This window comes from Dissoconium aciculare, assembly GCF_010015565.1.
Source record: "Dissoconium aciculare CBS 342.82 unplaced genomic scaffold K489scaffold_9, whole genome shotgun sequence".
Taxonomy (NCBI): Eukaryota; Fungi; Ascomycota; class Dothideomycetes; order Mycosphaerellales; family Dissoconiaceae; genus Dissoconium; species Dissoconium aciculare.
In genome coordinates this window covers 843,330-870,766 of record NW_022984959.1, presented here as the reverse complement: position 1 = coordinate 870,766, position 27,437 = coordinate 843,330, and the positions used below count along the sequence as shown (strand labels likewise).

Below are 27,437 nucleotides of genomic sequence, written 5' to 3'. Positions count from 1 at the left end.
AATCGCGATTGAGGCTCTTTCGCGTCCTTCGTAAAGCCCACAGAATACCCATCCCGCCCAAAATGGCCCGAAGTCTATAGCTCCAGAGAGACTGTATCAAACGACGACAGCACGGAGAAAGATCGCAAGATCATCTCATCAAGAATTGCCAGATACGAATCCCCAATGCGGTCAGCTTCCTCTTTGCAGAAGAGGTTTTCATCAAATTTGAATTTCACATTATAGCCGGCAATGGTCTTCGATACCTCGAGGTGCAAAGCGTAGTCAATCGGCATCGTTACCTCACTGCCGGCCATGACCATCCATCGCATGTGCTTTGCGGTACCCGTGACGGGCTCGAACGGCTGGAACAAGAATAGAGAACGACAAGGGCTCGCGCTGTCTGCGTCACCTAGAGCTTCGTTTATGGCGGTCAGATTCACATCGCCATGCTCCGTGGCCTTCCAGAAAAGATCCTGGGTCGCCTTGAGCAGATCACGGACTGTCGTGCTCTCGGTGATCGATCCTCGAAACGGGAGAAAATTGGCGCAGTTGCCGTTGATCAGCTGCGCGTTTTCCATGTCGATGTTCCGTCCTGTGATCAGGTTGTCGTAGATCACTTCAGAAGTTCCGCCAAGGTCCGCAAGCAGGACTGTAAAGGCAGATTGGAACACGATGGGGATTGTTACACCACATTGCGCCGCGAAACCGTCGACCCGCGAAGATGCACTCTTCAAGATCATAGAAGACGTCTGAGCTGGCAGTCGGTGCTCAGCAGGGCTCGGGAATGGAAGCGGTCCATCAGCAAGCAGCTTCGCCCAGAACTCAAGGCTATCGTCACGGCTCTGACTTGGGATAGAGGATATGTGTCCTACGTAGTGTGCAAATGCTACACTTTCTGGGAGTTGCGATCCGTTGTGCAAAGCTTGAAACTGCTCGTCGAAAATCCTGAGCAATGTACCATCATACATGGCATGATGAATCTTGATCAAAAGATGTCGTTCGCCTGTAGACTCGGTCTCGAGCAGCCGATACCGGACGAAGGGTTTGCAGCTATCAATCGTGAAACGCTCGTCCCAGACGCGCGACGCCATTTTCTTGCGATGCTCTGGACTCGCACATCGGATAACTTCCGAGTCCAGAGTCGGATGCTTCAATACAATCTGGATCCAACGGTCATTGTCATAGGCCCACAGGGTACGAAGAATCTCATTTCTTCGTGTAAGCTCTGTCGTGAGCCGGATCCATTCGGACCAATCGAAGTTGGGAGGCAAGGGTCGGACGGTCTGACACTGCCAAGATTGCGACTTGTCGGCGCCCCGGATCAAAAATTCCTCCACGCCCGGAGGCGACGGCCATACTGCTTCGATCTGATCATTGTAAAGACCTTTCGCGGCGAGATGTTGCGTCAGCTGCTTTGACATCTCCAGGCCGGGCGCATCTTGGTGCTGACTCGTGCCCTCGATCAACCGCATGTGGGCCGCCATGTCCTGGAGGAGCGGAAAGGCCATGATGTCGCTCACAGACAAAGAGAAGCCCAGCCCTCGGCATTTGCCGGATAGATTTATAGCAGCAATGGAATCTCCGCCATACATGAAGAACGCGCCCGTCGCGCTCACGGTCTCTTCATCGATTGCGAACATTTCCGCCCAGAGCGACCTGAGAGTGAATTGTTCAGGCGTGCTTGGCGGAGTAAATGCCGCCTCCACTTGCTCTCCCAGAGCATATCGACTCAACTCCGTGTCGTCCATCTCCTCGGCAAAGGTGAGAAGTCTCCGTCGGTCCGCCTTGCCAGAAGGCGATCGCGGAAGCGATCTGAGAGCCACCCAGTGCTGAGGCACCATGTATGGTGAGAGCGATGAGAGTCCAAGCGAAAGGGCTGTGAGAGACTCCATGCACTCTTTCGAATATTTAGAGTCTCCGTGGATCAGATCGGTCCCTGCGTCCATGACGCAGAATGCGATTAGATGAGTCCGATCGCCAATTTTGGCCGCAACCACCACCGTATCCGGAACAACTTGGGTGGCTAAGATCGCAGCTTCAACTTCTCCAATTTCAATTCTGTGACCCGAAATCTTAACCTGTGAATCCATTCGTCCAAGGCATTCGATTCTACCATCGGCGGTCCAGCAGGCAAGGTCACCCGTTCGGTAAATTCTCCGCCCTTCGAGGTTGATGAACGCCTTCGCTGTAGCATCTGGTCGATTAAGGTACTCACGGGCCAGCTGAAACCCGCCAAAGCAGAGTTCACCGACTGCTCCAAATGGCACCATGCTTGTGCCGTCTCGTTCGAGGATCATACCAGAGCAGTGACGTAAAGGTGCTCCAATTATTCTGGAACTGCTCCCGGCAGTAATCTCGCCGGCAGCTACAAGGATGGATGCTTCTGTGGGACCATAGCAATTCATGACCTTGCAGTACGGTGTCCACTTTTCGACCAAATCTTGAGTCACCTGCTCACCAGCGAGATAGATTCCTCGGACCTGAGGTACGTCCTCGGGAGAAAGTAACTTTGCCACGGTGGGCGTAAGAAAGATTCGATCAACGCTCATGCGGTTGATCTCTCCAGCAAGATCGGCCATGAGATCGCTCATTGGAGCCATGCATAGTGTTGCGCCGACCCTGAAAGTGCAGAAGATATCGCCTATGGCGACATCGAAGACATAATTGGAGAATTGAAGCACGCGCCAGGAGCTCTCAAATCCTTCAACTGCAACAATGCTGTCAATACCAGAGCTGATGGACTTGTGAGGGATCAGCACACCCTTCGGAACTCCAGTGCTCCCAGAAGTGTAGATCGCATACGCAAGATTTTCGGGAGTGAGCCCCGTGATGCGGAGATTCTCTGAGGCGTAAGAAGAGCAGTCGAGCTCGAGTACATCGATGATCTTAACGGTATTTGCGCTTTGCTCGAACAAGGGGGCGTAATTCTCGTCGGTCAGTACGATAGTCGCAGAGACATCTCGAACGATGAAATTGTTTCGTTCGATCGGGTTGTCCGGGTCCAATGGCACAAAGGCGCCACCCGCCTTTAGCACCGCCAGGATACATACAATCTGCTGCACTGATTTAGGCAAGCATATCGGGACGAGAACGTCCGGACCAATGCTCTGTTCGCGAAGATGGCGGGCCAGCTGGTTAGCTCTGGCATTGAGCTCCGTGTATGTTATCGCACGTTCATTCCGAAACTCGATTGCATTGGACTGAGCGGATGCTCCAGCAACATTCTCGAATGGCTCCTGCAGAAGCGTATAGACACCGCCATCGCAAGCGGCAAGCGACTTCAACCATTCGAGCTCCGCTCCACGAACAATGCTCAGATTGCGTAATGGCTCTCGAAGTTGATTCAAGTCGTCCTCAAGGACTCGGCAGACTTGATCTAAAATAAAACGAGCCTTCGAAGCATCGATCCGGCCCGAGAACTTAATCTCGTGTCGACCCGGCTCCAGCTCCTCGACTTCAAGGGATTTGTAACCGGTCTCCCATGTAGGCCTTTGTCCGTACGCCTTAAGAACATCTTCGTCTGTGGTTGCCCCTGGACGAACCAGAAAATTCACCAAAGAGTCGAAGAGGACGCCATCCACGTTAGCAGCAGCCAAAGCATTTCTCAAACCATATTGCGCGAATTCAGCAATGTTCCACAGTTCAGACTGTACATACTTGGCAAATTCGAGGAAGCTGATGTCGGAATCTATCCGGAGGTGTATGGGCACTGTGGCCAAAGTTGGTCCGTTGAGGGTCTGCACATTCGGAATCGGAGCATCACGGCCCGAGAGCGTGATTGCAAACGTCACGTCTTTCTGACCGGTATGCTTCCACAAGACCACAGCCCACGCGGCATAGACAAACGCCCCAAAAGACACGCTAGTACCGGAACTTAGATCTTTGAAGTCTCGTGTCAAGACTCGTCTGGCAACACCGAAGTCTGCTGCATCCTTGCCGAGAATGGTGGGCTCGGCATTCTCAAGATGGTGTGCCCAGAAGCTTTGTGACTTCTCAAAGCTCAGATTTTGTGAATGGTAGACGAAAGCTGAGAAGGATGGCCGATCAGGAGCCGCTCCGCCGCGGTACACCACGTTGACATCATCAAACAAAAAGCTTGATGACCAGAAATCGAAGAGCGCGTGATGCATACTAACCACGAGTAAGTCATCCGCTATCAGTGCTACTTTTATCATGTCATCGTTGAGATCGCGCGTCCCAGCCCGAATCTGTTGAAGGTAGGTCTCCAGGTTGATCGCGGTCATATGATTCCATGGCAGTTCGAATGATCTGTGTACTACCTGGTCGTATGAATTTTCCGATTGCACGAACTTAGTGCGATAGATCTGGTTGCGAGCGATTACGCTTTGGAACGCTCCGCGAAGTCGATCAATGTCGGCATCATCAACCTTGAACACGCGGTCGTAGACATAGGTGCCTGACAGAATATGTGCAGAGAGGACACTCTCCTGGAGCGGCGTGACCGGATACGCGTCTTCGAAAGCTTTGTACTTTCCAGCTTTGGAAGCGTCAAGCAGAGAGAATGGAACAACACTCAAGGGTGCACTACCGTTGGCTGAGGGCTGCATTTTGTCCGCAGCTTCGTACAGATTGTCAGACAACAATAGATCCCTGACATTCATGCTGTAACCATGAGCCAGAAGTGCAGAGACAATGCGTATTGCCCTCAAGGAGTCACCTGCGAGTTCGAAGAACGAGGTTTTCATGCTCCATGCGGACTTCGGCAATTCCAGCTCTGCCGAGATTACGGTTCGCAAAAGGATTTGCGGCTCCGTGAGATTTTCATCAAGCTCTGGCATGTCATCAGAAAGCAGTTCTGACACCAGGTCCGCATGCGTCTTGCCCTGGAGCTTAGCTTTGAGGGAAGGGTAATCAACTTTTCCGTTTGCGTTGAGCGGCATGGTCTCCATCTCAATCCAGTACGTCGGGATCATGTATATCGGGAGTTTCTGTAAGCTGAAGTCGCGTAGAGAGGACACCAGAGTTTTCCATTCGATCTTGTTATCATGCTGAATGAATGCCACCAAAGTCTTCCGTTGCTCAATGACGATGGATGTAACGATTGCAGCAACGACTCGGTCATGTTTGCGTGTCACGAGTTCGATCTCGCGTGGCTCCACACGTTGTCCATTTACTTTGAGTTGATCGTCACACCGGCCCAAGATAGAGACCGAGCCATCGAGATGTCTGACCGCCAGATCGCCTGTACGGTAGAGTCGTTGATTTGAGAGATGAGGATGATCGATGAACTTTTCGCTTGTTTGGCTTGGCTTGTTAAGATATTGCGTCGCCAATTGAGGGCCATATAAGCAGAGTTCTCCCGGTACACACAATGGCGAAGCCGATGTCGTACCAGCTGTAAGGATTATTGATCCGGTGGTATCTCTTGGCTTACCGATATTGGATGGATCGTCTGTCGCCGAGTCAATTCTACAACCCCAGTTCAGTTGTGTGCACTCTGTCAGGCCGTAGTTGTTGAACAGCTCCACTTTGTTAGACCATAGCAGGGCGACTTCGCGGGAGATAGGCTCGCCTGTCATGGTGACCCGCTTTAAGCTCGTGAGGGACGCAGGATCTAGTAGGACGATTGCGGAAGATGTGATCCCCAAGTCTGTGATCTGCATGGTGTTGATGGTCTCGCTCAAGCGAACGGTCAGACTCGATTGGCTTGCAAGGCACAAGCAACCGCCGTGTGCAAGTGTAGACCATATTGTTCTCTGTGCAGCAGAGAATATCGGGTTGTAGAAGAGGAGCCTCCTTGTCGAAGTATCGGTAGTGGAGCACTGAATACCGGCACAAGCTGCTCGATGTGATAACACAGCCCCTTTAGGCTCTCCGCTAGACCCGGAGGTGTAAACGATGTAGGCTGGAGCCACATCCGAAAGTGGAGTTACGGTGGGGTTTTCAGTCTCAGGACGCGTGATCAGATCCAGGAGCTCTCCGAGGATAAGAAACTTCCGTTCATCTTCAGACCACGCATGCGAATCTTTATAGTAAGATTCAGAAACGATACAGACTTCTGCATGGCTATCCTTGAGGAAATAAGCTTTGCGCTGTGTCGGAAGCAAGGGATCGATGATCAGATAAGCTCCGCCAGCCTTGATGATGGCAAGTAGACACATGATCGTTTGACATGACATGTCAGCATGTATAGCTACAATGCTGCCAGGTCGTACCCATTGCCGCAGAATTGTAGCCAGTCTGTGGGAGATGTCATCCACTTCAGCATAGGTAAAGGTTGAGCCGTCTTCAAACTGTAAAGCAATTTTGTCTGGTTGCGCATGGGCTTGCTGTGTGATCAAGTCGTGCAATGTGGTCGCTGGGCCAGCAGTATATTGTGGCAGCCCCATATCAAGGATTCTTCCCAGCTCTGATCGCGACACCAAATTAAAGTCTTGCAGCAATTTTTCGGGTGAGATGTTCAGCTCTCTCAGGGCTTGCCACATATGCTCCACCATTATACTGCATTCAGACTGTGTTGTAGACGTGTCAGCCTCGACATGCACCGTTGCGGTGGGTACACATATTGTGATATCAATGCCGGTGGAGACGGGAGTTGGCTGAGAGTGATCTGCAAAATGGACTAAGCGTATGCTTGGAATAGCTCTCAAGTACTCGGGGACGTTTTCGATGATCCCGCTCCTTCCGATGTAGCTGTATGAGCCAGCTTCATCGATCTGCTCGCAGACGTGTTGCAATAATTTCAAGCCTGAAAGTTCGCCGTCAAGCGTGAGCCGAATCGGGAAGTCTACGTCCAGCGGCCCGATAATACCATCGTTCGGCAAAGTTTTACGGTCTCGGTCCGTCACGTTGAACATCACTTGGTCTGAAGCTGTGTGACGAGAGAGAACGAGTGCCCAGGCTGCTGAGATGATCACATTCTCAGAGAATCCAGTGCTCTGCCTGATACTAGCCAGCAAATCTTCAATGCCAAAGCCAATGTCGAGGATCGATCTGCTTCGTGAGGTTCCCGGAATAGCCACGGCGCTCGGCGCGTGTCTGTCAAATTGAGACCGCCAGTAGGAGATGGCCTCCGAAGTCCCTTTCCGCTTCACTGCTTGTGCATAGTCCCCGAATTGAGGTCGATGCAAGATGGCGAACCCATTCCAGAATGATGTAAAGTCTGTCAGGAGGAGATGAAGCGATGACTGGTCGATGAGTAAGGGATGAATTTTAAGACTCAGGCTTTTCATCTCCTTGTTGATGTTGAGTACAAGAAACGCTGTCTCTGGATGATTCTCATTGTCTCCATACAGGCGAATGTAAGACGCCCTCCGGGAAATGAGCTGTTGCGTTCCGGCTGGACCTTCGACTAGTTTTGTCCTCAGGATCGAGTGTTGTGATGCAAGTGCTTGCCACACCATTGCCAATTTCTCTATACTAACATCTGGTATAGCTGTAACGTCAAACGTCAAAGATGCCCAGGAAATTGTCGCCCCTCTCCGGTCCTGTTTGATCTCTTCTTGGACTGGAGTCAGAGAAAACGGTTCAGATTCATGACTTGCGGCCTCATGAACCTGCTTCTCTCCACGAGCGCCACTAATCTTGCCCAACGAGAGCAAGCCATGACGGGAATGGACGATCTCGAGGTCAGAATCCTCGAAGACCTCCTTGATAGTCACAGTGCCGATCATCTGATGTAGTGGGAACCAGAAATTTGAGACGTAGCTTGAAAATCTTTCGATCACAAATGTCTAAAGTGGTTGATCGAGCATGTTGATATCGTTTTACAGAGGCCCGCACATTATATATTCTCTTCACATATCATACTAAGTGACCTAGTGCAACACGCTTGTCATCTATTGAGCAACTTTAAGGCCATGATCGTGTTTCTCTTCTCTGACCAGCAAGAACAATCTTGCAAACACTCTACCCACCCTTACTATTTCGCAATGTACTGAGGGACTGATTACTATCACAATGCTCAGCGTTTGGAAAGTGTAATGGAACAGTTGAGTGACTGTAACTGGCAAGGTGCAAGACTCCCGTGGTTTGGGATTCATGCTGCTGCAATTACTGCCTCAGCACTAGAGATGGATAAGCATTTGAGTGGGACTGGGCTCAAGTTTGGATAATCATTACAGACAATCGCTATGAAACTTGTTTGTAATGTCTTACGGACTAAACGACCCATCCACCCAAAGAGTCATATCGGACAAAGCTTGCTGGACCACTAGAACAACCTCTAGCTTCGGGCGAATCAATGAGATAGTGAGCGAAGACTTGATGCATCAAGTCAGCTGACGGCATCAGCTCTGACCTCGCCATGATAGTGTCGATCGTAAGCAATTCTACTCAACATGATTACTGTGCAGAAACCTGCACGGATATTTCCCTGCATGAAACCTCGTCAGACGCTCCTACGCTAACGCGACACAGTGGCTGATTTATAAGTGAGGGTAACTAAAACGATGCAAATGTCAATGCTACCTGCCTATGCAGGCAATTTTGCCGAGTTGCATATTCCTGGAAGATCCCTACCGGGCACATCATACCATCTCTGGATGATCCTTCGGCTCCTCCGTAGGGCTGATGGTTTGAACTAATCAGTCCAGAAAACAAAGCACATGCAGACTGTGTAAACATGCAGGGCGATTTCACATGCGAATTAATGATGACTCGATTCTCAGCATTATCACACCATGGTACTGAAGTGGGATAATCTTGCAAATGCAAGCGAACGTTTCATCGTTTATTCTGCAGACTATGAAATACTTTGCTATCACACCATCTCCTCGGGCGCTCACGCCAAGATCCTTCAAGAGCGAGGGAGCCACGGAGACTCAATCACTCTCCGCGATCCTTCTGACCCGTAAGCTTGGTCAACGAATCCATGAGTCCAGGAATCTCAGGGTCATCGTCGATGCGTGAGACGTTGGTGACACGGCCGAAGATGGAGTACAATCCCACGATGACAATAACTTCGATGATCTCACGGGTCGTGAAATGGGTTTTGAGGCTGGCAAGTAGAGGGTCGCTGACAGTGTCGGTGCGGACGAGAGCTTCCACATACTCCATCAAGACGCGATCGCGGACTGAGTAGAATTCATCGTTGACAATCCCGAATGCGATCAACAGGCGTTTGGCGTTGGGCATTCCGTTTACCAGGGCAACGGGTGTGTTGATCTCGAAAACGTAGTGAGCGCCAATAAGCGCGGCCGTACGCAGGACAACAAGCTGCCATTCCAGGGTGGGAAGCTCTCGCGTCGATCGAAAGACGGTACCCAGGAGCTGCGAGATGGGAGGGAAAAACCCCTCGGCATGAGCAAGCTGCTTCAAGACATTCCGATCAAATGGTAAGACTTTGAAAGCCTCGGCAAGCTCGGGTGTGGTGTTGCGCGGGTCAACGTAGGGAAAGACTGCACGCTGCCCTGGAATGGCTTTGGCTGTGGCTGAGCTCTCAACGGAGCTTCCGTTTTCGGCGGCCATGTTGACCAGACGATTGGAGGACGTAGCAAAGAATGTTGGAATTCGATGATGAGCAGATGGGATCTTGAAATACTCTGCAATATGGATTGACCAAGTTCGCTCAACACAGAGCTGCTTTGAAATATTTATACACGTTCATTTGAGGTAGCAATGTCCGAGAACAACTTCGGTCGAATTATGCCGATAATAACGTGATGCAGAAAGTCGATGAACTCGCCATAGTGCTTACCCAAAGCTTACGTGATGTGAACGTGAATGGTGGTACGTGCATGATCGGTTCAAACGCAAAGTTATGGCGCTGATCTCAGCGCTGCTTTCGCATTTCACTTTTCGCCCAGCGCATGCGTACACAGGGAACATTTGGGCGTGTTGGCTACGAGGATCTTACATTTGACGTCTTCTGTGCCGCAATGGCCCGGGGCAGGGCACCCAGTGTTGGTGAACAATATCGCTACCTGACTGTGTGTCCCTGCTTCTCATCTGAGCTGCAGGGCATAATCACTCGTCTTGATGAGCCGTTAGAAACCAACTAGGTACGAGGATGATATGCTCGGCGTTTTTGGTTCGTCGGTCAACTGGAAGGCGCCCAAAGCATTCCATCATTTCAAGATGACCAATCCCTGCACTTGCAAATGCACATGAGCTCATGCATTGCTCACGTACTCACCTGAGTGCATATTGAGGTGAGCGCCGATCCTTTGGGCACTTGACTCGGCAAGAATAGTAGATGAAATTCCTCTGTGACCACACTGTTGTACAATTATTAATTCTAAATCGGTGGGGACTGGGTTCGGGATTATTAGGTCAGGTACACTCGCGGCACGAGTTGAATAGGAATGGTGCTTACGCTTAACGTAACCCCTTTGGGAAAGGTGCTTACGCCGATCATTTCTACTAACAGTAAGATGCTTACTTCGCGAGCAGAAACCGACGTATCGACTCATTTCAAGGTTGCTGTCTATCCGCTGAACTATCGATCGGCAATATAGCGTCCTGCAGGGGTCGGCATGCCCTCCGACAGGATTACCAATCGATGTGCTGATAATTGATAGTAATGGATGAATCCGGCTATTTGCCGTGATTATGACAGATTGCTATTCTTCTTACGGCACAGCAAGACACCATAGATGAGGAAATGCTCCATTTTCTGCCGTCGAAATAATGGCTAAAAGCTCATAATTACCAGCCAATATGTAATCATTTGCTTCTGCTTTGTCACACATGCACGCCTGGCATGCATGTGTGGTCGTTCTGGCAGTGGATCGCGCAATTGGTACCATCAACCGGCGACAATGAAACCTGACATGACCCAGAGACGACAATGATGGCCCGCAGCGGCATTTATCAGCTCTACAGGAGTGCACGGCATCTTGAGATCCTCAATACTGATCTCCTCGAAAAGCCACATTCCTGCTGTCGTAGAGAATCGAATCTGGTTGTCAATCATTGATTTTTCTTGAAAAGCATCTTGTCTCCCCTATATCGACGTTGTCATCTCCCTTGAATCACTCCATTTCCTCACTTAAAGAGGGTTCCCAAACAAGCCGAGCCTGCCATGCAATCGGCGAACTCTTCGGAGAAGGCGGCTGTGCCTCCGACCGAGTCGAGATCTGTCAACCTCGATGATGAGAAAGCAGTCGAGAGCTCGGCGGTGAGCACACAACTTGATGGCTCCGGTGCTGAACCAGTGGAGGAGCGTAAAATCAAAGGACTCAAGGTAGGGAGTTTCGCAACCATTCTTGAGCGACAAGGTCTGACGCCAGACAGTGGGTGCTTGTGGTCACTGCCATCCTCTCCAGTCATATGCTTTTCGCCCTCGACAACACCATCACCGCCAACCTGCAGCCGGCGATCATCGAAACCTTCAAGCAGGCCGACGAGATTTCATGGCTGTCCACCGGATTCGCCCTCACCTCATCAGCCCTCGTGCTTCCCTGGTCAAAGATGTACGGATCGTTCAACGCAAAGTGGCTGTACATCGGTTGTGTCGTGGCCTTCATGGTAGGCTCCGCCCTCTGCGGCGCCGCCAACAACATGACTGCAGAGATCATCGGACGTGCGATCGCCGGTGGTGGAGGGAGCGGAATGTACTTCGGCGTCCTCACCATGCTCTCGGTGACGACCACAGTCCAGGAACGTCCGTCCTACATCGGCTTGACCGCCATTTCCTGGGGTATCGGCACCGTTACTGGACCCGCCATAGGTGGCGGTTTCGCCGAGAGCTCAGCCACTTGGCGATGGGGCTTCTACATCAACTTGGTGGTCGGAGCTATCTTTGCACCGGTCTATGTATTCATGCTGCCCCAGCACGACCCACTGCCAAACATCCCGTGGATCGCCCGCATGAAACGCATTGACTGGACCGGCATTGTCATCTTCACAGCCGCTCTTGCATGCCTGCTGATGGCCATCGATTTCGGTGGTGTTCAGTGGCCGTGGAACAGCGGTTCATCTATTGCACTCTTCATCGTTGCCGGCGTCCTATTCATCGCGTTCGGAATCCAGCAATCGTTCTGCATCTTGTGCGACGAGACGACCCGCTTGTTTCCAGTCCACTTCCTCAAGCGTCGGTCTCTCATCATCTTGTTCATTTTGAACAGTAAGTTGACAATTATGGATGGCCTTCGCTTCCAAGACTGACACGCCATAGCCTGTGCCAGCAGTGGCCTTTTCATCTCGGTCTACTACATTCCCCTGTTCTTTCAGTTCACCAGGGTAAGCTTTCCCTGGTCAGAAACTTCCTCCTGAAGCAGTGCTGACGATTGTGCAGGGAGACAGCGCCGTCACGGCCTCAGTGCGGCTGCTACCCTTCGTCATGGTCTTGATTTTCGTCATCATTCTAAATGGCCATCTCATGTCCCGTCTTGGTTATTACATGCCGTGGTATCTCCTCGGAGGTATCTGCGAGCTGGTAGCCGCGGCGTTGATGTACACCGTCAAACGGGAGACCAGCGTTGCCAACGTCTATGGCTACACTGCGTTAATGGCCATCGGTGTGGCCGCGTTCAACCAAGCAGGTTACAGTGTCGTCCAAGCTAAAGTGAAGCCCGAAGAGATCCCGTACGCTCTAGGCTTCATGATGGTCTCGCAGCTTGGCGGAATTGTCATTGCGCTCGGCATTGCAGGAGCCATCTTCGTCAACAAATCCGTCAAGGGTCTCGAGCTCCTGTTGCCCAATGTCGCCGATGCCGATGTTCGCGATGGAATTGCCGGCACGAGCAGCACCTTCTTTCAAAATTTATCGCCAAGCGACAAGATTGCAGCTTTGGACGTCATTGTTGCGTCCATTGCTGACGTCTACGTTCTGCTGATCGTCGCCGGAGCCATCACCGTGGTTGGATCGATCTTCCTCAAGCGCGAGAAGCTTTTCATTCAGGCGGCCATGGGCGGTGCTTGAAGTATACGCTCGGTGCGTCTACGAAGGCACACTGTAAGGTGCTGCGCGGTAGCTTGTTCCACATACGGCCTTCTGTGCGGCTCGTTGTCAACGCCATCTCCAATCTGGAGATCCGAAAGACTTTGTCTTCATCCGTGATTTTTTGTATTTTGCGATTGCGTAATTTCATGTTCATATTCGCGTTGGTTCGAGAAATGAGACTGAACACATTTTCCGGGGGGCTCAAGAGGAAAGAGGGAGTCATTGTCACGTGAAGGCGAACTCCTGCCAGGCGTTCGTCGCGATCGGAAATATTCGGTCTCCGAATCTTGCAAAACCAATTTCTGAAGTCTTGCTGGAGCTTCTCTGTTGCATCATATTGCTCTGTGCTCGCCATCAGAATTCATGATACCAAGATCCTCGATGGCATGAAGGCTGACCATTATCAAATTCCCTTCCCTGAGAAGAATGCTCTCATGACTCCGCTTTTGATCTTGTTCCCGCAAGACTGCTGGCCGTCTGACTCACAGCAGTGTGGCAGCGCACAATGCAATGTCAAGCACCGCTTGGACAAAAAACGGATTTTGTCGACGGAAAGCGCTGCAATGTCGGGAAATGCTTCCAAAGCGAATTGGATGTGTAGTCAGTGGTAAGTGTGTGAAGAAATGACGGCTTTTTATTTCAACGGAACGACACAATGTAGCAATATCCATGCGGGCAATGTGCGAAATGAAGCGACGCCCGCCTTCACCTGCGACAACAGCCTCGTGACAGATTAATCAAGAGTCATTGCAATTAATCTATGGTTTTTGCAACGATTCCAGCCGTGAGATGACGGCGGAAAGCGTGTGGATAAGGGATAGATCAGCCGGAAAGATCTGCAAAGCCATACCCAAGCGATAGGTTGCCACAAATCGAGTCAGGTGATGTTGCGCCTGTTTGCCGAGAAGTGCTTTTTGGTGGACGAGGATTTCGGAATTGCTGATCTGCTGGTCTTGAGCACGTCCCTGTATGAGTGGAGCATGTCAGATGCGCTGCACAATCATGTTGGCTGGTACAAGTCACATCGTCACTGTTTGTGCAGAGCTAACCTTGTTTCGAATTGCGTCTACGAGCAAGTCGCTGGTCATTTGAGGATGTTCGAGGTGAACCTGAGAGCCTTGCCCAAGACGTGATGCCTGGGCATGACTCGGCGATGTCCACTCGCCGAGCACATCGTCGAAGGACTGGTCCTGTTTGTACCATCGTCATTATTGATGCATCAACTTGTGCTGGGGAGCGTCCTGCTGATAGCCAGGCTTACCGAGCTTGATCCTGTTCCGACCAGGTCCGGAAGAACATCGTCCAGCCTTAAGATACCCCACAAATCGGCTTCCCCATTGAGGGGGAAGCTTTGTCCCAATATCGCCGAGCTCATCGCTCCGAGTGCATTGATATTGCTTGGGCCGGACAGCGGAGCCGCGACGGACGCCGGAGCAGGTGCCGTGGTCATAGCCAACGGATCGAGAATGCTCTGGCCTTGCTCACTCCACTCTCGGCCAACTTCCGCGAGTGGTGGTTGTACAGGAGTAGTGCTCGAATTTTGAAGGTGCTGGATAGCAATATCTTGAGACTGAGCGCCCGATAGTGTGTTTTTCGAGCGATTGCGCTCTCCTGGGCCATCGTCATTCATTGAAGGAACTATGAATAAACCCTGTAGCACTTACGATACTTCTTCTGAGCAACTCGGTTCTGCACTCTGCGACGCTCTTCGTAATCAGACATCGGAAAATCAAGACACAAATTGTTGGCTGGAGATATTCTGCGTAGAAAACACGAGGCCTCGATCGGATGCAAGGGAGCTGCAGGAATATCGGCACTTGGCGATCACAAACATATATCGATAAGGTCGTCGGGCCTCTTCACACTCCCACCAGGCATGAATGAACAATGACTGCGGAAACCCTGCGTTATAAAATGTTGGTTACAGCACAATTTCCCGTGCAGGAGCACAGAACATTCCTTCAGGCATGCAGGCAAACACCAGCGTCAGACTGGCTGAAAACATTGGACATATGCGGGAAGCTGTGATGAAGAGTTCAGGGCGACGGTGGGTCTTTGTTGGTGCGCAACCAACAACGCTTCGCCGTTGCAGCACTCGCTTTCCGTTGCTGACTGTGGGCCTAATACACCATACTTGCGCAGTCAACTAATGCAGTCAGCGCACAGCTGTAGAGGTGGTGGTTGAGAGGGTTTCCTCTCGTCGAGCTGCACGGCGGAGCGTAGATCCCCGCCTCAATTGCAGGGACATGGCACGATTAGTGCAGGAAGCACGCCAAACCATCAACGCGTGCCAGGATCTCGCGCAGGAAGATTATTCGATTCGTTTGCATTGCAGGTGAAGACGTGCCCTATTTGTATTTGGCAAAATTTGCGGTGACCCGTGTGATTCCACCATACTGTAGCCATTTAGGTAGGCGAGATATCTGGTTGTTAATACTCTGTGTTTGCTTCCGCGTATTCAGTCCGACGCCCGAAGCTTATTATGATGACTTTCGGGAGTCTCGGATTCTGCTCGCGTCTCGAGGGGAATGCAGTCCTCGGTTGTCGATATACCTTGCTTGCTTGGTTGACCGGTCGTGACAATCGCTTAGGTCTTGGCAGATTGATGCGGACGATCGATATGGAGTAACTCCTATATAAATCACTGCCTCTACATTTGCCGAATGGAGTGCTTTTAAATCGACACCACGAGGGCTGTTTGTGGCATAATTGGTGAGCTCAAACATTCAAGCGATTAGATCCAGGCGTCACGATACACAGTGTGGTCGTCAATGCGGGCGTTCGGAGTCAACATGACCTCATGATATGTTTTGACCAATGTTCATCGTCAGCACTGGAGGTGATTGGTGTGAGACTTCTGAATCGTCCAGATTCTCGACAATCTTGGAATATTGTGGTCATCATCACATCGATAGGACCACCGTGGAGTGTCCAGGTGGTCTTCAGTTCGCACCGTTGCGGTCGGGGCCGAACCTCGGTTAGTGGCAGAGACCACAGCTCCGCAAACGCGGACGCGAGTCGAAACTTGTATCACCAGCGAACAGGCGCCGTAATATAATGATTGCATGCACCGCATTGGTCACGTTATTCCAGCCGTGACCAAAATTCACACCATACATGTACATGTGCGATACCAGACGAATAAAGCGATCATCATACGAACACTATGGCATACGGTGCGCCTCCGCCCGGCTCTCTAAAACGCAAGAGAAGAAGGAGACAGGATCGCCCTGCCCTCTCGGCCAAAATTTACCTGGACAGCAATCTGAAGGGAGAAGTCGGCGTACTTTCGAGTGACCTCTCCGAGGGTCTCTTTAGTGGACATCCTGTGCATGTGGACGAAAATGGCAATCCGCCGGATCTCTGGGCAGCTATTACTCCTTGGACTCCCAGCTCCGTGATACCTGACGTCAATTGGGTGATTCTGCCGGTACGAGTTCTTCTTCCAAACGAGAAACCACTTCCGCCCAATACCATCAGGTTTCCAGCAACTGCATCAAGCACTCAAACTTTTGTGCGTGTGGCTCAAGCAGTTTCGCCCACCAAGACCTTGCGACAGAACACTACAGTAGAGATCCGGGTCGCCGAAGTGGTCCCGCTCGTGTTGGACACGGTCTTCGTCTCTGTGGATACGGACGCCATCAGGAGGCTTGAGGATGTTAATAAAAAGTACAATGGCGGATTTGGTGGGCTCCCGCCTCACATGAGTAGGAGATCGGGGAAGCGGTCGCCAACGGATGCACACTTTGAAAGCCTGTGGGAGGCGGACGAAAAGATGAAGGTTCTTTTGAATAATGCTCTGCGCAAGCTGCCCATCATACATACCGATGATACCATCCAACTACCGCTCACCCACGCGGTCACCCACGCTCCGGTACCTCCGGTCCGGGTTCTTTCCTGTGAGCCTGTATCGCAAGGATACATCGCTGCTTCGACGAACATTGTCGTTGTGCCGGCGTCTGATCGACGACTAAGTGTACATGGTAACAAAGGCCTACTTTCGCCTCGTCTCGATGAGGATTCAGGTGAAGAGGACACTGCAAATGAGGCGTTTTTCTCGGCTTCGGAAGACAACTACCCCATTAAACCCATTGTTACTTCCAAGTCATCCACTGATATGTCCAACACCGATGACATGATCGACTCGAGTGCAGAAGAAAGCAACCTTTCAGACGACTCGGATGACATGATCTCATTAGCGAAGCCAGGACTGACCGAGGGGCCATCAGGGATAAGCTCTGCATTGACCTCGGCGACGCCACGACCATTCAGCAGTCGTGTTCGCGGAAGCGTGATCAATATAGGAATACAGACTCCGGGCTCCGTCTTTTCTAACATGACAGCCACGACGGCCAAAGGTGGTCAAGCGATTCGCAGCAAAACCTTCAGAGCCCAGGGGCTGTACGAGCGCATCTCGGTCGATTTGCTACATCCAAAACCAGCGGACGACGAAGATGACGAAGCCCGGGTGTACGTAGACGCCACCATGCTTGCACGTCTCGGTTGCTTCTCCGGAGACTGGGTGCGAATAGAGCCTGCTGAGAGCCCGATGCTTCCACTGATGAGTGCATTCGGCCATCTTGACGATTCAATCCCTCAACATTGGCGACCAGTCAGAGTCTACACCCTTCCAGAGGGCTTGACTAAACGTCAGCCACGATTCCCTGTCAACAATCGACTAAGCCGCAGAGATTCCAACACATCGCTTGCCCTGACATCAAGTGCAATTCCCACGGCAACAATCTACCTCTCTCCGGTCTTGCTTGCCAACCTCAAAGATCCTGCCAATATCAGCATGTCCACCATGCCCATCATGAAGAAACCAAGTCTGAAGCGTCCAGTGACGCCGCGGGTGGATCCCTCTTCCGGGCGCGTGCCACCCACAGCATCCGAGGTCACTTTGAGGAAGATCGTGACACCCATCTCGACGGAACGAACCCTCAGCAACACGCTTTATGCCAACCTGAAGCAATACTTTGAAGAGAGGCAGCGCATTGTCAAACCTGGTGACATCATTGCGATTACAATCGACGGATCTCTGGGAAGGTCCGTGTATGAGGGCGAGGTTGAGCAGGATGGCAGTAATGCAAGCGTGCTCCTGTCACAGATGGGGTCTCAGCAAGACTCGACGGATCAACGAGCAACAATGAATGTTGCATGGTTCTCGATCGAAGACATCAGTATTGCCCCCAGTGAGGATCTTGACGGACCTGACACTGAAACTTGGGGCGACGCTGCCTTGATCGATCCGACCAAAATGACGATGCGTCAATCGGGCGACGCCAGACGAAGACTTCCATCTGCTACCAACAATCCTTGGCAGTATTATTTGGGTATGCGAAAAATCCAATCTAAGCCGGCATCCTCCTTTGGCGGACCAGCCGGCCTTCCCGAAGCCTCGGCGCCCTTCATCTCACCGCTGCAGCGACGCTTACGAGAGCTCATCTCTGTGTCGATTAGCTCGCGAGCAGTGCACTTGGGCATGCCTCCTCTGACCGTCCTCATTACCTCCACACAGCGAAGCATAGGCAAGGCTCGGGTCGTAGAAAAGGCGTGTGCCGATCTTGGCGTCCACTTCTTTCCTATTGATGGCCACGACATTGTTTCTGAAGGAGGTGCAGGAGTGGATGTACAAGCTCAAGGATTGCTGGAGGCACGATGCGAGCGTGCTCTAGACTGCGGCGCTCAATTCACCGCGATCTGCATCAAGCACATTGAGGTTTTGAATGCCGATCGAGCGGCCGCGTCGTTGAAGACTGTCCTTGAGACTTGCCGAGTCCTCGTGGCCACCACTACCGACCTCGATAAAGTACCAGACAGTGTCCGCGGACTTTTCACGCACGAACTTGAGATGTCTGCGCCGGATGAGGGCGAGCGAGAGGGTATCTTACGGGATGCTGTGACTGAATCGGGAGTCGCAACTGCAGCGGACGTCGATCTCTCTGCTATCGCCGTAAAGACCGCCGCGCTCGTTGCCGGTGATTTAGTGGATGTTGTTGATCGCGCCATTGTCGCCAAAGCTGAGCGGTTGGAGACTCTTGCGCAGAAAAAGTCCGAAGCCAGTAACCAGACGATCACGATCAAAGACATTCAGCTCGCGGGCGGTGTGGCGACGAATAGCGTTACTCCTGGCGATTTCGACGCTGCCGTGGACATGGCCCGCAAGAACTTTGCCGACGCCATTGGTGCACCGAAGATTCCTAACGTGCAGTGGTCAGATGTTGGTGGTTTGACCAACGTCAAGGATGCCGTCATCGAAACAATTCAATTACCATTGTCACGACCTGAGCTTTTCGCCAAAGGACTCAAGAAGCGCAGCGGCATTCTGTTCTACGGTCCGCCAGGAACCGGTAAAACGCTGCTCGCCAAAGCCATTGCCACGGAATTCAGTCTCAACTTTTTCTCCGTCAAAGGTCCTGAACTTCTAAACATGTACATTGGCGAGTCCGAAGCAAACGTTCGAAGAGTGTTCCAGCGGGCGCGAGACGCTCGACCCTGCGCAGTCTTCTTTGACGAGTTGGACTCCGTTGCACCGAAACGTGGGAACCAAGGAGACAGTGGCGGTGTCATGGACCGGATTGTGTCACAGTTGCTCGCTGAGCTGGATGGCATGAGCGATGGTGACGAGAACGGCGGGGGTGTCTTTGTCATTGGCGCGACCAATCGACCCGATCTGCTTGACCAGGCATTGTTGCGTCCCGGACGTTTCGACAAGATGCTCTACCTGGGCATCAGCGACACCCACGAGAAGCAGGCGACTATCCTGCAAGCGCTGACTCGCAAGTAAGTTCCGATCACGACTGATTCGAGCGAAAGCTATCATTACTAACGCGCATCTTCTAGATTTACTCTCGATCCATCAGTGTCATTGCCTAGAGTCTCTGAATCACTGCCGTTCACCTTTACCGGCGCTGATCTCTACGCTCTCTGCTCCGACGCCATGCTCAAGGCTGTAACACGATCAGCACGCGCCGTGGACGACCGTGTTGCCATCATCAATGCCGATCGCGCCAAGCGCGGCCAGAACAACATTTCCATCGCCTACTACTTCGATCACTATGACTCCGAGGCCGACGCCCAGGTGATGGTGACCGAAGAAGACTTCGCACTCGCACGCCGCGACCTCGTGCCCAGCGTCAGCGTCGACGAGCTGCGCCATTACGAACATGTCCGCAGCACTTTCGAAGGTGCGACGAAGAAGCCCGCGAGTAACGGTGAGGTCGAACGGCCCTCGTCGACCCCGCGCAACAATGGCGCGGCTCCAACATCACCGCGATCGAAATCGCTACGAATCGGCAGCTTACGAGGAAGCAACCGTGGAAATGGCGAGCGGACTCCCTCAGTCACATCTCGATCTGCAATCAGCGCCGCAGACGATTTGGACGGCGATGCCGATACCGACGATGACTTCGTGATCCGGACGGATCGGCTTGCGCTGAACACGGACGCCGGGAGAGGGTCGCCCGGAAAGGGCAAAGGCAAGGGGAAATCTCGGGATCTCGATGGCGAGGCGTTGATGAGCCCGCAAATACGCGTGGCAGGGGATGATGACGGCGACGACGGAGAAGATTTATATGATTAGTTGCATGGCATTTACGATGATGATCAATATTGTCGTTTGAATATACAAATTTCATCATAGACGCCCACGGAACTTCTGCATCGATCGCGGAGAAGAGCTTTTAACCTCGGGTTGTGGTGGTACTTATCCGTAGATAGCTTGACACGTCCAGCCAAATTGCGGTGTGCGCGCCAATGTAGCGCTGGAACAATCTCCTCCTGTTTTCCCTCGCCCATGAGCCTGCGCATTGCCACGAACGCACCACAATCGATGACAGTCTACAGTAGCTTTCATGTCGATCGCAAAAGCTATGCAGCACCTCGCATCGGACACGCACGACAAAATGCCATTGGCACCACGTATTCACAATCTATCGATCGTGATCCGCACTTTCACAATAATACGCGGAGGCGGCTGCGGAGCCCCCAGCCCGATCGATAAAAACTGTTCCTGCAGATGCATTTACACGCTCGAGCACACCGCCGCGATTCACACCAAAAGGGGAATCGCGCGCGACTGACACGCACAACCATCGCGCACATTCTCATTGATATAATGACAAAACGAATTCGGTGCATCTTCTCCTTGTATGCATGCAATGAGACATGCATACACCGTATAATAGCAATCCCCGGGGATCTGTGTGGATACCGTCGAGCCCCGACCCCGGTTTCTGTGAGTGTGAGCAACGTGTAGCCCTCTCCGACGTTGTGGCCAGCTCGATCAATTTCCGCAAACGGTAAATACACGTGTTTGTGCTGATGCACGATGCATGATGATGGTTGGGGAAAAACCTGCTGCTGTTGTTCAGACGGCATGCGTCTGTGCGGGCGGGCCTTGTGGATGGCGCGATGGCCCACGCCTTTCGATTATGCATTTGGACAATCCCCGGCGGGAGTGTGCTACGTGGGACGAAATATCCACTCTTTCTTCGCTGCTGCTGTTTGGGATTGAAAGGGAATGAGCATTGTTCCATATATGAATTTCAAGGGCACCTCCTCGATTTCGAATGTTTGCGTTGGTTGGTCGTGGTCCTTGCTTAATAGAGCCTCAGCCGGAATTTCAACACGAAAGCAGTTGCGAATGCTAGAGAGTTCGGTCGCCACTTGAAAATCGGACCGCTGGCGTATTGTTAAATTGAGCACGAATTTCTAGATATCACGCAGAGAGCTACAGAACCATATCTCGAGGGGAACCAAGCTAGTCATCACTGGTCTTATCTCCCGAACATTGGACTTTTCATCAAGCAAGCTGAGGCGGCCGCGGAACCAATGCTGCTCGAGATACTAATCAATCCCTGGGCTTTCCTGGTCTTGCCCGTGCTCTTCTACCTCATACCTTACCTCCGCAATGCATCCCTGAGAGATATTCCGGGACCGATTCTCGCCAGGCTCACGAACCTTTGGTACATGTACGAATGTCGACGCTGCAGACGCTATCTGACCGTGCATGAATTGCACGAGGTCCACGGAAAATTCGTCCGCATCACGCCTGACCAGGTCTCCATTGCCGACCCGGAGGCCATTCCGATCGTCTACGGCCACGGCACCGGCACGCTGAAGTCCGAGTATTATGATGCATTCGTGTCGATCGAGCGAGGACTTTTCAACACGCGAGATCGCGCGCAACATACTCGCAAGCGCAAGACCGTCTCGCATACGTTTTCGGCCAAATCCATCGGGCAATTCGAGCAATATATCCAGGAGAATCTGAGACAGCTCGTGAAGCAATGGGACTCGCTCAGCTCCAAGGCTGATGGTTCCTACGCCAAGTTTGACGCTCTGCACTGGTTCAACTATGTCGCTTTTGACATCATTGGCGACCTCGCATTTGGTGCGCCCTTTGGCATGCTGGAGAGGGGTGCGGATCTTGCAGAGGTCCAACTGACCCCCGGAGGACTGTCGACATTTGCCCCGGCCATCGAGGTGCTGAACCGTCGAGGAGAGGTTTCCAACACGGTAGGATGCATGCCGTCGATCAAACCATACGCAAAGTATCTGCCCGATCCGTTCTTCAGCAAAGGAATGGAAGCCGTCAAGACTCTGGCCGGGATCGCCACCGCGCGGGTCAATGCCCGTCTAGCAGCGGCCGAAAAGGGTGAGGTGCAACGCGTTGATCTCTTGGCGAGATTAATGGAAGGCAGAGATGAGAACGGCGAAAAGCTAGGGCGTGCAGAGCTCACGGCGGAAGCGCTCACGCAGCTCATTGCCGGTTCTGACACGACATCCAACACGTCATGTGCGCTGCTCTTCCACTGCCTGCAAAACCCAAAAGTGGTGAAAAGACTTCAAGCGGAATTGGACGAGGCGATCCCTGACGGAAATGTGCCCCGATTCGAGCAAGTGCGACATCTCAAGTACCTTGACATGGTGATCAACGAAACGCTTCGCATCCACTGCACATCCAGTCAAGGTCTACCGCGGCTCGTGCCTCCTGGAGATGGCATCGATGTCGTCGGTCGCCACTTCCCACCGGGGACCGTCCTTAGTGTTCCAGCGTATTCAATGCATCACAGCAAGGAGGTCTGGGGTGCAGACGCCGATGTTTTCCGTCCAGAGCGATGGGAGAACGTGTCCGAGAGGTAAGCCCCATGCGTTGAAGCTTTCGTTCAGACGGTGACTCGACCATTGACTCAATCGACCCATAGACAAATCTCAGCCTTCATACCGTTTTCGTACGGCCCTCGAGCTTGTGTCGGCAGGAATGTTGTAAGTCCTTTTCTTGGTCGAAGAATCAGCCGTTGAGCGGCCTACGTGTGATTGAACTAAATCGATGACTGACACAAGCGGTTTTCCTCAACTCCAGGCTGAGATGGAATTGGCTCTCATCATCGCCACAGTGTTCCGCCGCTACGAATTCGAGCTCCATCAAGACGAGCTCAAGACCAGAGAGGGTTTCCTGCGCAAGCCATTGGGACTGCAGGTCGGTATGCGTAAACGGGCGGGTGTATCGTGATAGATCCGAAGGCGAGCATGGCTACAGAGATTGGATTTGTTACCCGGTATCTGTGGGTTTGGTGGCTTCGAAGAGAGTCACATGCTTCACGGGTCACTATTGTTGAGGGCGATGACACAATTTAATGAGAATTTGTGGAAAAGGCTCACCTTGCTTCACTTCAGCTCGAACTTTTGTCCTTTCGCACGTCACTTTCAGGCTTTCCAAGGTCTGTTGGAGCTTCATTGCAATTTCTGGTAGGACGACGATCCGACAACATCCGCAGGGAGGCTTCTGCACATTGATCATCGTTATCATCATGACATCCTTGCATAACAAATTCCGCCTTAGCTTCAATCTCATACGCAACACCTGGCCAGATTTTAAGCAAGCGTCTAGCATCGACTTTGCTCCTCAGACGGTGTCATGACCGCGCCTTCCTGTCGCGACTTCCTCACAACAGCCAGCACCACACCTTCGCCTTGTCTTCACCGAGTGTCAGCCTCAAGGAATCATCTGCACGGAGAATACGGTGCGCGAAATCAGATTTCTATATCTCCTCTTGACTGGTCAACGCCCATTGCTACTCTGAGAGGCCGCACGCAAAGATTATCCATTACTTCTTCATCTCTCTCGCTCATTCGCACATTCATTCATCCACGCCACACTGCGCTGCGCTGCGCCTCGCCTATCGAGATTTGAATCAGCATGGATTCGGTGGACAGGGTATCCGCCACGGCTCGCGGTACTTCCCAATGCCCGGTGAGCACGACAGGCAAACTTCCGCGCCGGGACGACTATCTGACTCCGTATAGTTCAAAATTCTGTGCGAGACAGCCGCCTTCTTGATCTGGCACATTGTCCTTGTCCTCATGTTATTTGACTGCATGGCCATAGTCTTGCATATGGCGGCCTGGACGTGGTTTTTCTACACATTCACTAGGGTCTTCGTGGCGCTTTCTGGCCTCCTTGGTCGATACCTGGAAGTCACTGATGATTCTGCTACATCCTCGTCTGATAAAGCGTAAGTTCATCGTCTCTGAGCGTGGCTAATTAAACTCACCTCGAGATTCATTACAGAGTCACACAAGCGTCATGCGTCCGTGGCCCTGGCTTAGAGGAAGAAAGGAATGTTGAGGTAGCACTCACCGCGTAAGTCGCGATCCGCTCAAGGTATCTTTATTTTCGTGACTGATTGGATAGACGTTACGACTCGCGGCATGCCCAAACGGCCAGCACTACTGAAGTCAATGGTGCGCCATTGTTGCCAGCTTCTGGAGAGATTGGCCCAAATACTCTCGATTCGGCAGAGCAATTCCAGGGATCACGAAACGAATCTGCAACGACCTGGGGAGAGTTGAGTGAACAGAACATGGCCGACCATTCAAATTCTGTGACATGTACCAATGAATCACGGCGCCGTGGCGAAGGTACGATCGTGGATTCTGAGGCTGGTCGTGATGCCGGATGGAACTTGCGAGATACGCTTGAACCGCCAATGCAGACTCCTGTCGCACTATATGGATCTAGCGAGTCCTGCAACGCAGACTTGGCTGTAAGGGAAGACATTGGCAAGATTTTTGGGATGCAGGACTGACTGGGAGACAGGACGCCCGGAGATTCCACGACGAAGTCACGAAGAAGGGGATCAAAGGCCGCGGCTCAAGGTCATCGGTTAAGCGCGTTCCTGCTCGTCGCCAGTCTTCTTCTCACAATCGCAAATCATTTGCGGATCCGCAAAGGAGTACCACGCCGACCACCAGTAATCCAATCAAAGGGGTGAACAAGGAGGCTTCCGATCGTATTCCACCACATCTACGTGCGCGATTGGAAGCACCAGCGCAGAGTTGCGCAAGCCCTCATCGAACCGCTCATCTACCATGGAAACCGAAAGAAAGCGTCGCAGCTGCTTATTCATCGGATAAGCCTTCTGCTGCTTCGTCAGCAGACAAATCTCTCGCTGCTCCATCATCAGATGAGTCTCTCGGCAAAAGCTCTCCAACAAGCAAGAATAACGTGTCGTCATTCGCTGATACGGCGTTGAATTCTCCTTCTCATCGGGAAGATTCAAGGGAAAGCCCATCGTCCAATGACGGTACAGGCATCGACCAAAGTTCGATTGGGCAGATTACTGATCTCCCAGCCACGAGTCCAACAGTGAAACCCAAGTCGGCCCCGGAAAGGGTGGATGGAGCATCACATAAGGGCAATCTCCCGCCGATAGCGACTGAAATTAAATCGACGGTTGCCATGGCCCAAGGAACACCCGTCAGCCCACCTCATCCGCTGCAGTATCGTGTCGATTTTACGCACCAGGTGCCTCAGCACAGCGTCGTGATACCACCGCCTCCAAACGGCATTCAGCTCTCAGACCCTCATCGTTCAATCCAGAGTGCTTCACATATAACGATGAACGCCAGCCATGCGTATGCAGCAGCCGATCACCTTCATGGCCTTCAGACAATCTCACGCCCATCCCCCTACAGATCAAATCCTGGGATGCAGGCTTTGCCATCCCATGCAATCTACGATCAAGTTGCACCGTATCCTGCCCAAGACCAGCATTCTGTATGGCCATCTTCAACGCCTATGCCTTCTACACCTGACCAAGCATCATGGCAGACATCGCCTCCCGGACTACCATACGTCCCAAGTACCCAATCACATGGCTTCTGGCGCTCAGTAGTACCAGTGATACCCTCTTGGACCTCACTTGGTCCTCCAACGTTTCCTGCCCATCATGAGATGCCGAGCGCGTACACATTCGATCATGGTCAAAAGCCTGTTGGGTTCTTCGTGGACGACTCGCCTCCGAGCCCGGTGCCTGATCACTTGTCCGCCCCTTCAAGCGGCGTTTCATCGCTGAAAATGATCAACGGGTACAGCGCATTCCCAACGGCTCTAGATACAGTCGCTGCAGGACAGCAATTGCCCCAAAGTTCGCAACACAACCAAACGCAGCTGTTGATGAATGGTGGTAGTAAGCACAGCTCGTCCTCCAAACCGGCGGGACCCAAACTAAGTAACTCAAGTTCCAAGAGTGAGGCCAGCCCCAAACGATGTGTAACAATACTGTCAGCGAGTGAGTGTGAGGCTCATTTTAAGAAGTCTGGTGTTCGCTTTTCTCGGGCTGTTGACAATTCCTCGAACAAGAGCGGCAGAATCGGTCACCGCGAGCAACCACTCCCTGCTAGCCCTGAGCCTCAACAGGATGGATATACTGGACAAGATCTTATCAATCTGGCCGATGATGAGGACGAAGCATTGACTCGAGCTTCATCGACCCTTGTTCTTCCCGAACAACGAGTCATCAACGTCGATTATCTTGCTCTAGTTAATGACGAGGATGAAGAATTGACTCTGTCTTCATCACCTCTGGCTGTTCCGGACCCACCAGCTACCAACATCGATCTCCCGAAGACGAATAGCTCACAAAAGTCTCTGAGTAATCATGAAAGCGATTTCGGCGACGCTGTGAATCCACCAACGCCTCCCGGGACCTCTACCACGGCGTCGGAGAGCGCTGGGAAATCCACAAAATTTATGCGCAAGGAAGCCCGCAGAAATCTCAACGCGGCCTGGTTCGCACGAGAGTCCAGCCGGAAACAGCTCATCAGCAGCAGCACCTGGCCGTTGGAACTGTGGGCAGCATTTGAACTGGCCACGCGCGAATACAACGCTGCGCGCGAGGCACTTGCTCAGTTAAAACCGCTCACCGACAAGGAGCAGCGCTTCTATCCGAAGCTATCGGCGAAGACTACTACCGCGCCGAAAGTACGGCCTCCGAAGTATGAAGCGGTGTAGTTCCTCCGCTGTAAGGATGCGATTCAGGATTATCAGAACGCGAATGTTTTGATAACTGTGGTAGTTGACATGTACGATTGAGTACCGCGGCCAGAGAAAGAACGAATGTCTTCCGTTCCAGCGGCTACGTGTTATTGAAGAATCATCAGCTTACTGAAGACAACCCAAGCTCGAGTTAACGTTGTGTATAGATCAATGCGACTCCACGAGTGAAGTAGAGGATTCCTGTAGACATAAGCTGTCACGCATGGCTGCAATAAAGGCTGCTGCGGCATCCCAAAGCACCAGGAATCAAGAAAAGCTATTGTA

General features: G+C 52.1%; 8 protein-coding genes across 8 annotated transcripts; 5 read left to right on the top strand and 3 right to left on the bottom strand.

Moving 5' to 3' along the window:
- Window positions 1–74: 74 nt before the first annotated feature.
- On the bottom strand, window positions 75–7,616 carry K489DRAFT_372135 (putative nonribosomal peptide synthase; the record flags this gene model as incomplete). The annotated part of the gene is made up of 1 exon (XM_033603306.1): window positions 75–7,616. The coding sequence occupies one exon, from the start codon at window positions 7,614–7,616 to the stop codon at window positions 75–77; it is 7,542 nt and encodes a 2,513-aa protein (XP_033458247.1).
- Window positions 7,617–8,769: 1,153 nt separating this feature from the next.
- Window positions 8,770–9,411, bottom strand: K489DRAFT_372134 (uncharacterized protein; the record flags this gene model as incomplete). Its single annotated transcript, XM_033603305.1, has 1 exon — window positions 8,770–9,411. One exon carries the CDS (start codon window positions 9,409–9,411, stop codon window positions 8,770–8,772), a length of 642 nt encoding a protein of 213 aa, XP_033458246.1.
- Window positions 9,412–10,649: 1,238 nt separating this feature from the next.
- On the top strand, window positions 10,650–12,808 carry K489DRAFT_433074 (MFS general substrate transporter; the record flags this gene model as incomplete). Its single annotated transcript, XM_033608504.1, has 4 exons — window positions 10,650–11,128; window positions 11,179–12,010; window positions 12,062–12,126; window positions 12,182–12,808. Exons 1-4 carry the CDS (start codon window positions 10,967–10,969, stop codon window positions 12,806–12,808), a joined length of 1,686 nt encoding a protein of 561 aa, XP_033458245.1. The 5' UTR covers window positions 10,650–10,966.
- A 779-nt stretch (window positions 12,809–13,587) lies between these two features.
- On the bottom strand, window positions 13,588–14,551 carry K489DRAFT_411593 (uncharacterized protein; the record flags this gene model as incomplete). The annotated part of the gene is made up of 4 exons (XM_033607821.1): window positions 13,588–13,794; window positions 13,879–14,019; window positions 14,091–14,440; window positions 14,494–14,551. The coding sequence occupies 4 exons, from the start codon at window positions 14,549–14,551 to the stop codon at window positions 13,588–13,590; spliced, it is 756 nt and encodes a 251-aa protein (XP_033458244.1).
- A 964-nt stretch (window positions 14,552–15,515) lies between these two features.
- K489DRAFT_402979 (AAA-domain-containing protein) lies at window positions 15,516–20,623 on the top strand. Its single transcript, XM_033607070.1, has 2 exons — window positions 15,516–19,612; window positions 19,673–20,623. Exons 1-2 carry the CDS (start codon window positions 15,996–15,998, stop codon window positions 20,409–20,411), a joined length of 4,356 nt encoding a protein of 1,451 aa, XP_033458243.1. The 5' UTR covers window positions 15,516–15,995; the 3' UTR covers window positions 20,412–20,623.
- Window positions 20,624–21,285: 662 nt separating this feature from the next.
- K489DRAFT_382253 (putative P450 monooxygenase) lies at window positions 21,286–23,646 on the top strand. The gene is made up of 3 exons (XM_033605331.1): window positions 21,286–22,971; window positions 23,038–23,098; window positions 23,196–23,646. The coding sequence occupies exons 1-3, from the start codon at window positions 21,662–21,664 to the stop codon at window positions 23,343–23,345; spliced, it is 1,521 nt and encodes a 506-aa protein (XP_033458242.1). The 5' UTR covers window positions 21,286–21,661; the 3' UTR covers window positions 23,346–23,646.
- A 220-nt stretch (window positions 23,647–23,866) lies between these two features.
- On the top strand, window positions 23,867–24,432 carry K489DRAFT_268793 (uncharacterized protein). Its single transcript, XM_033600099.1, has 2 exons — window positions 23,867–24,086; window positions 24,140–24,432. Exons 1-2 carry the CDS (start codon window positions 24,033–24,035, stop codon window positions 24,350–24,352), a joined length of 267 nt encoding a protein of 88 aa, XP_033458241.1. The 5' UTR covers window positions 23,867–24,032; the 3' UTR covers window positions 24,353–24,432.
- Window positions 24,433–24,550: 118 nt separating this feature from the next.
- Window positions 24,551–26,629, top strand: K489DRAFT_268859 (uncharacterized protein). The gene is made up of 3 exons (XM_033600100.1): window positions 24,551–24,879; window positions 24,933–26,304; window positions 26,357–26,629. Exons 1-3 carry the CDS (start codon window positions 24,697–24,699, stop codon window positions 26,389–26,391), a joined length of 1,590 nt encoding a protein of 529 aa, XP_033458240.1. The 5' UTR covers window positions 24,551–24,696; the 3' UTR covers window positions 26,392–26,629.
- Window positions 26,630–27,437: the final 808 nt, after the last annotated feature.

Coding starts and splice junctions, on each gene's coding strand:
- K489DRAFT_402979 (XM_033607070.1), top strand. CDS start 15,996: ATGGCATACGGTGCGCCTCCGCCCGGCTCTCTAAAACGCAAGAGAAGA. Junction 19,613..19,672: donor CTGCAAGCGCTGACTCGCAA/GTAAGTTCCGAT, acceptor CGCATCTTCTAG/ATTTACTCTCGATCCATCAG.
- K489DRAFT_382253 (XM_033605331.1), top strand. CDS start 21,662: ATGCTGCTCGAGATACTAATCAATCCCTGGGCTTTCCTGGTCTTGCCC. Junction 22,972..23,037: donor TGGGAGAACGTGTCCGAGAG/GTAAGCCCCATG, acceptor ATCGACCCATAG/ACAAATCTCAGCCTTCATAC. Junction 23,099..23,195: donor CTTGTGTCGGCAGGAATGTT/GTAAGTCCTTTT, acceptor CCTCAACTCCAG/GCTGAGATGGAATTGGCTCT.
- K489DRAFT_268793 (XM_033600099.1), top strand. CDS start 24,033: ATGGATTCGGTGGACAGGGTATCCGCCACGGCTCGCGGTACTTCCCAA. Junction 24,087..24,139: donor GCGGTACTTCCCAATGCCCG/GTGAGCACGACA, acceptor GACTCCGTATAG/TTCAAAATTCTGTGCGAGAC.
- K489DRAFT_268859 (XM_033600100.1), top strand. CDS start 24,697: ATGGCCGACCATTCAAATTCTGTGACATGTACCAATGAATCACGGCGC. Junction 24,880..24,932: donor CCTGCAACGCAGACTTGGCT/GTAAGGGAAGAC, acceptor ACTGGGAGACAG/GACGCCCGGAGATTCCACGA. Junction 26,305..26,356: donor GCTGTTGATGAATGGTGGTA/GTAAGCACAGCT, acceptor AAGTAACTCAAG/TTCCAAGAGTGAGGCCAGCC.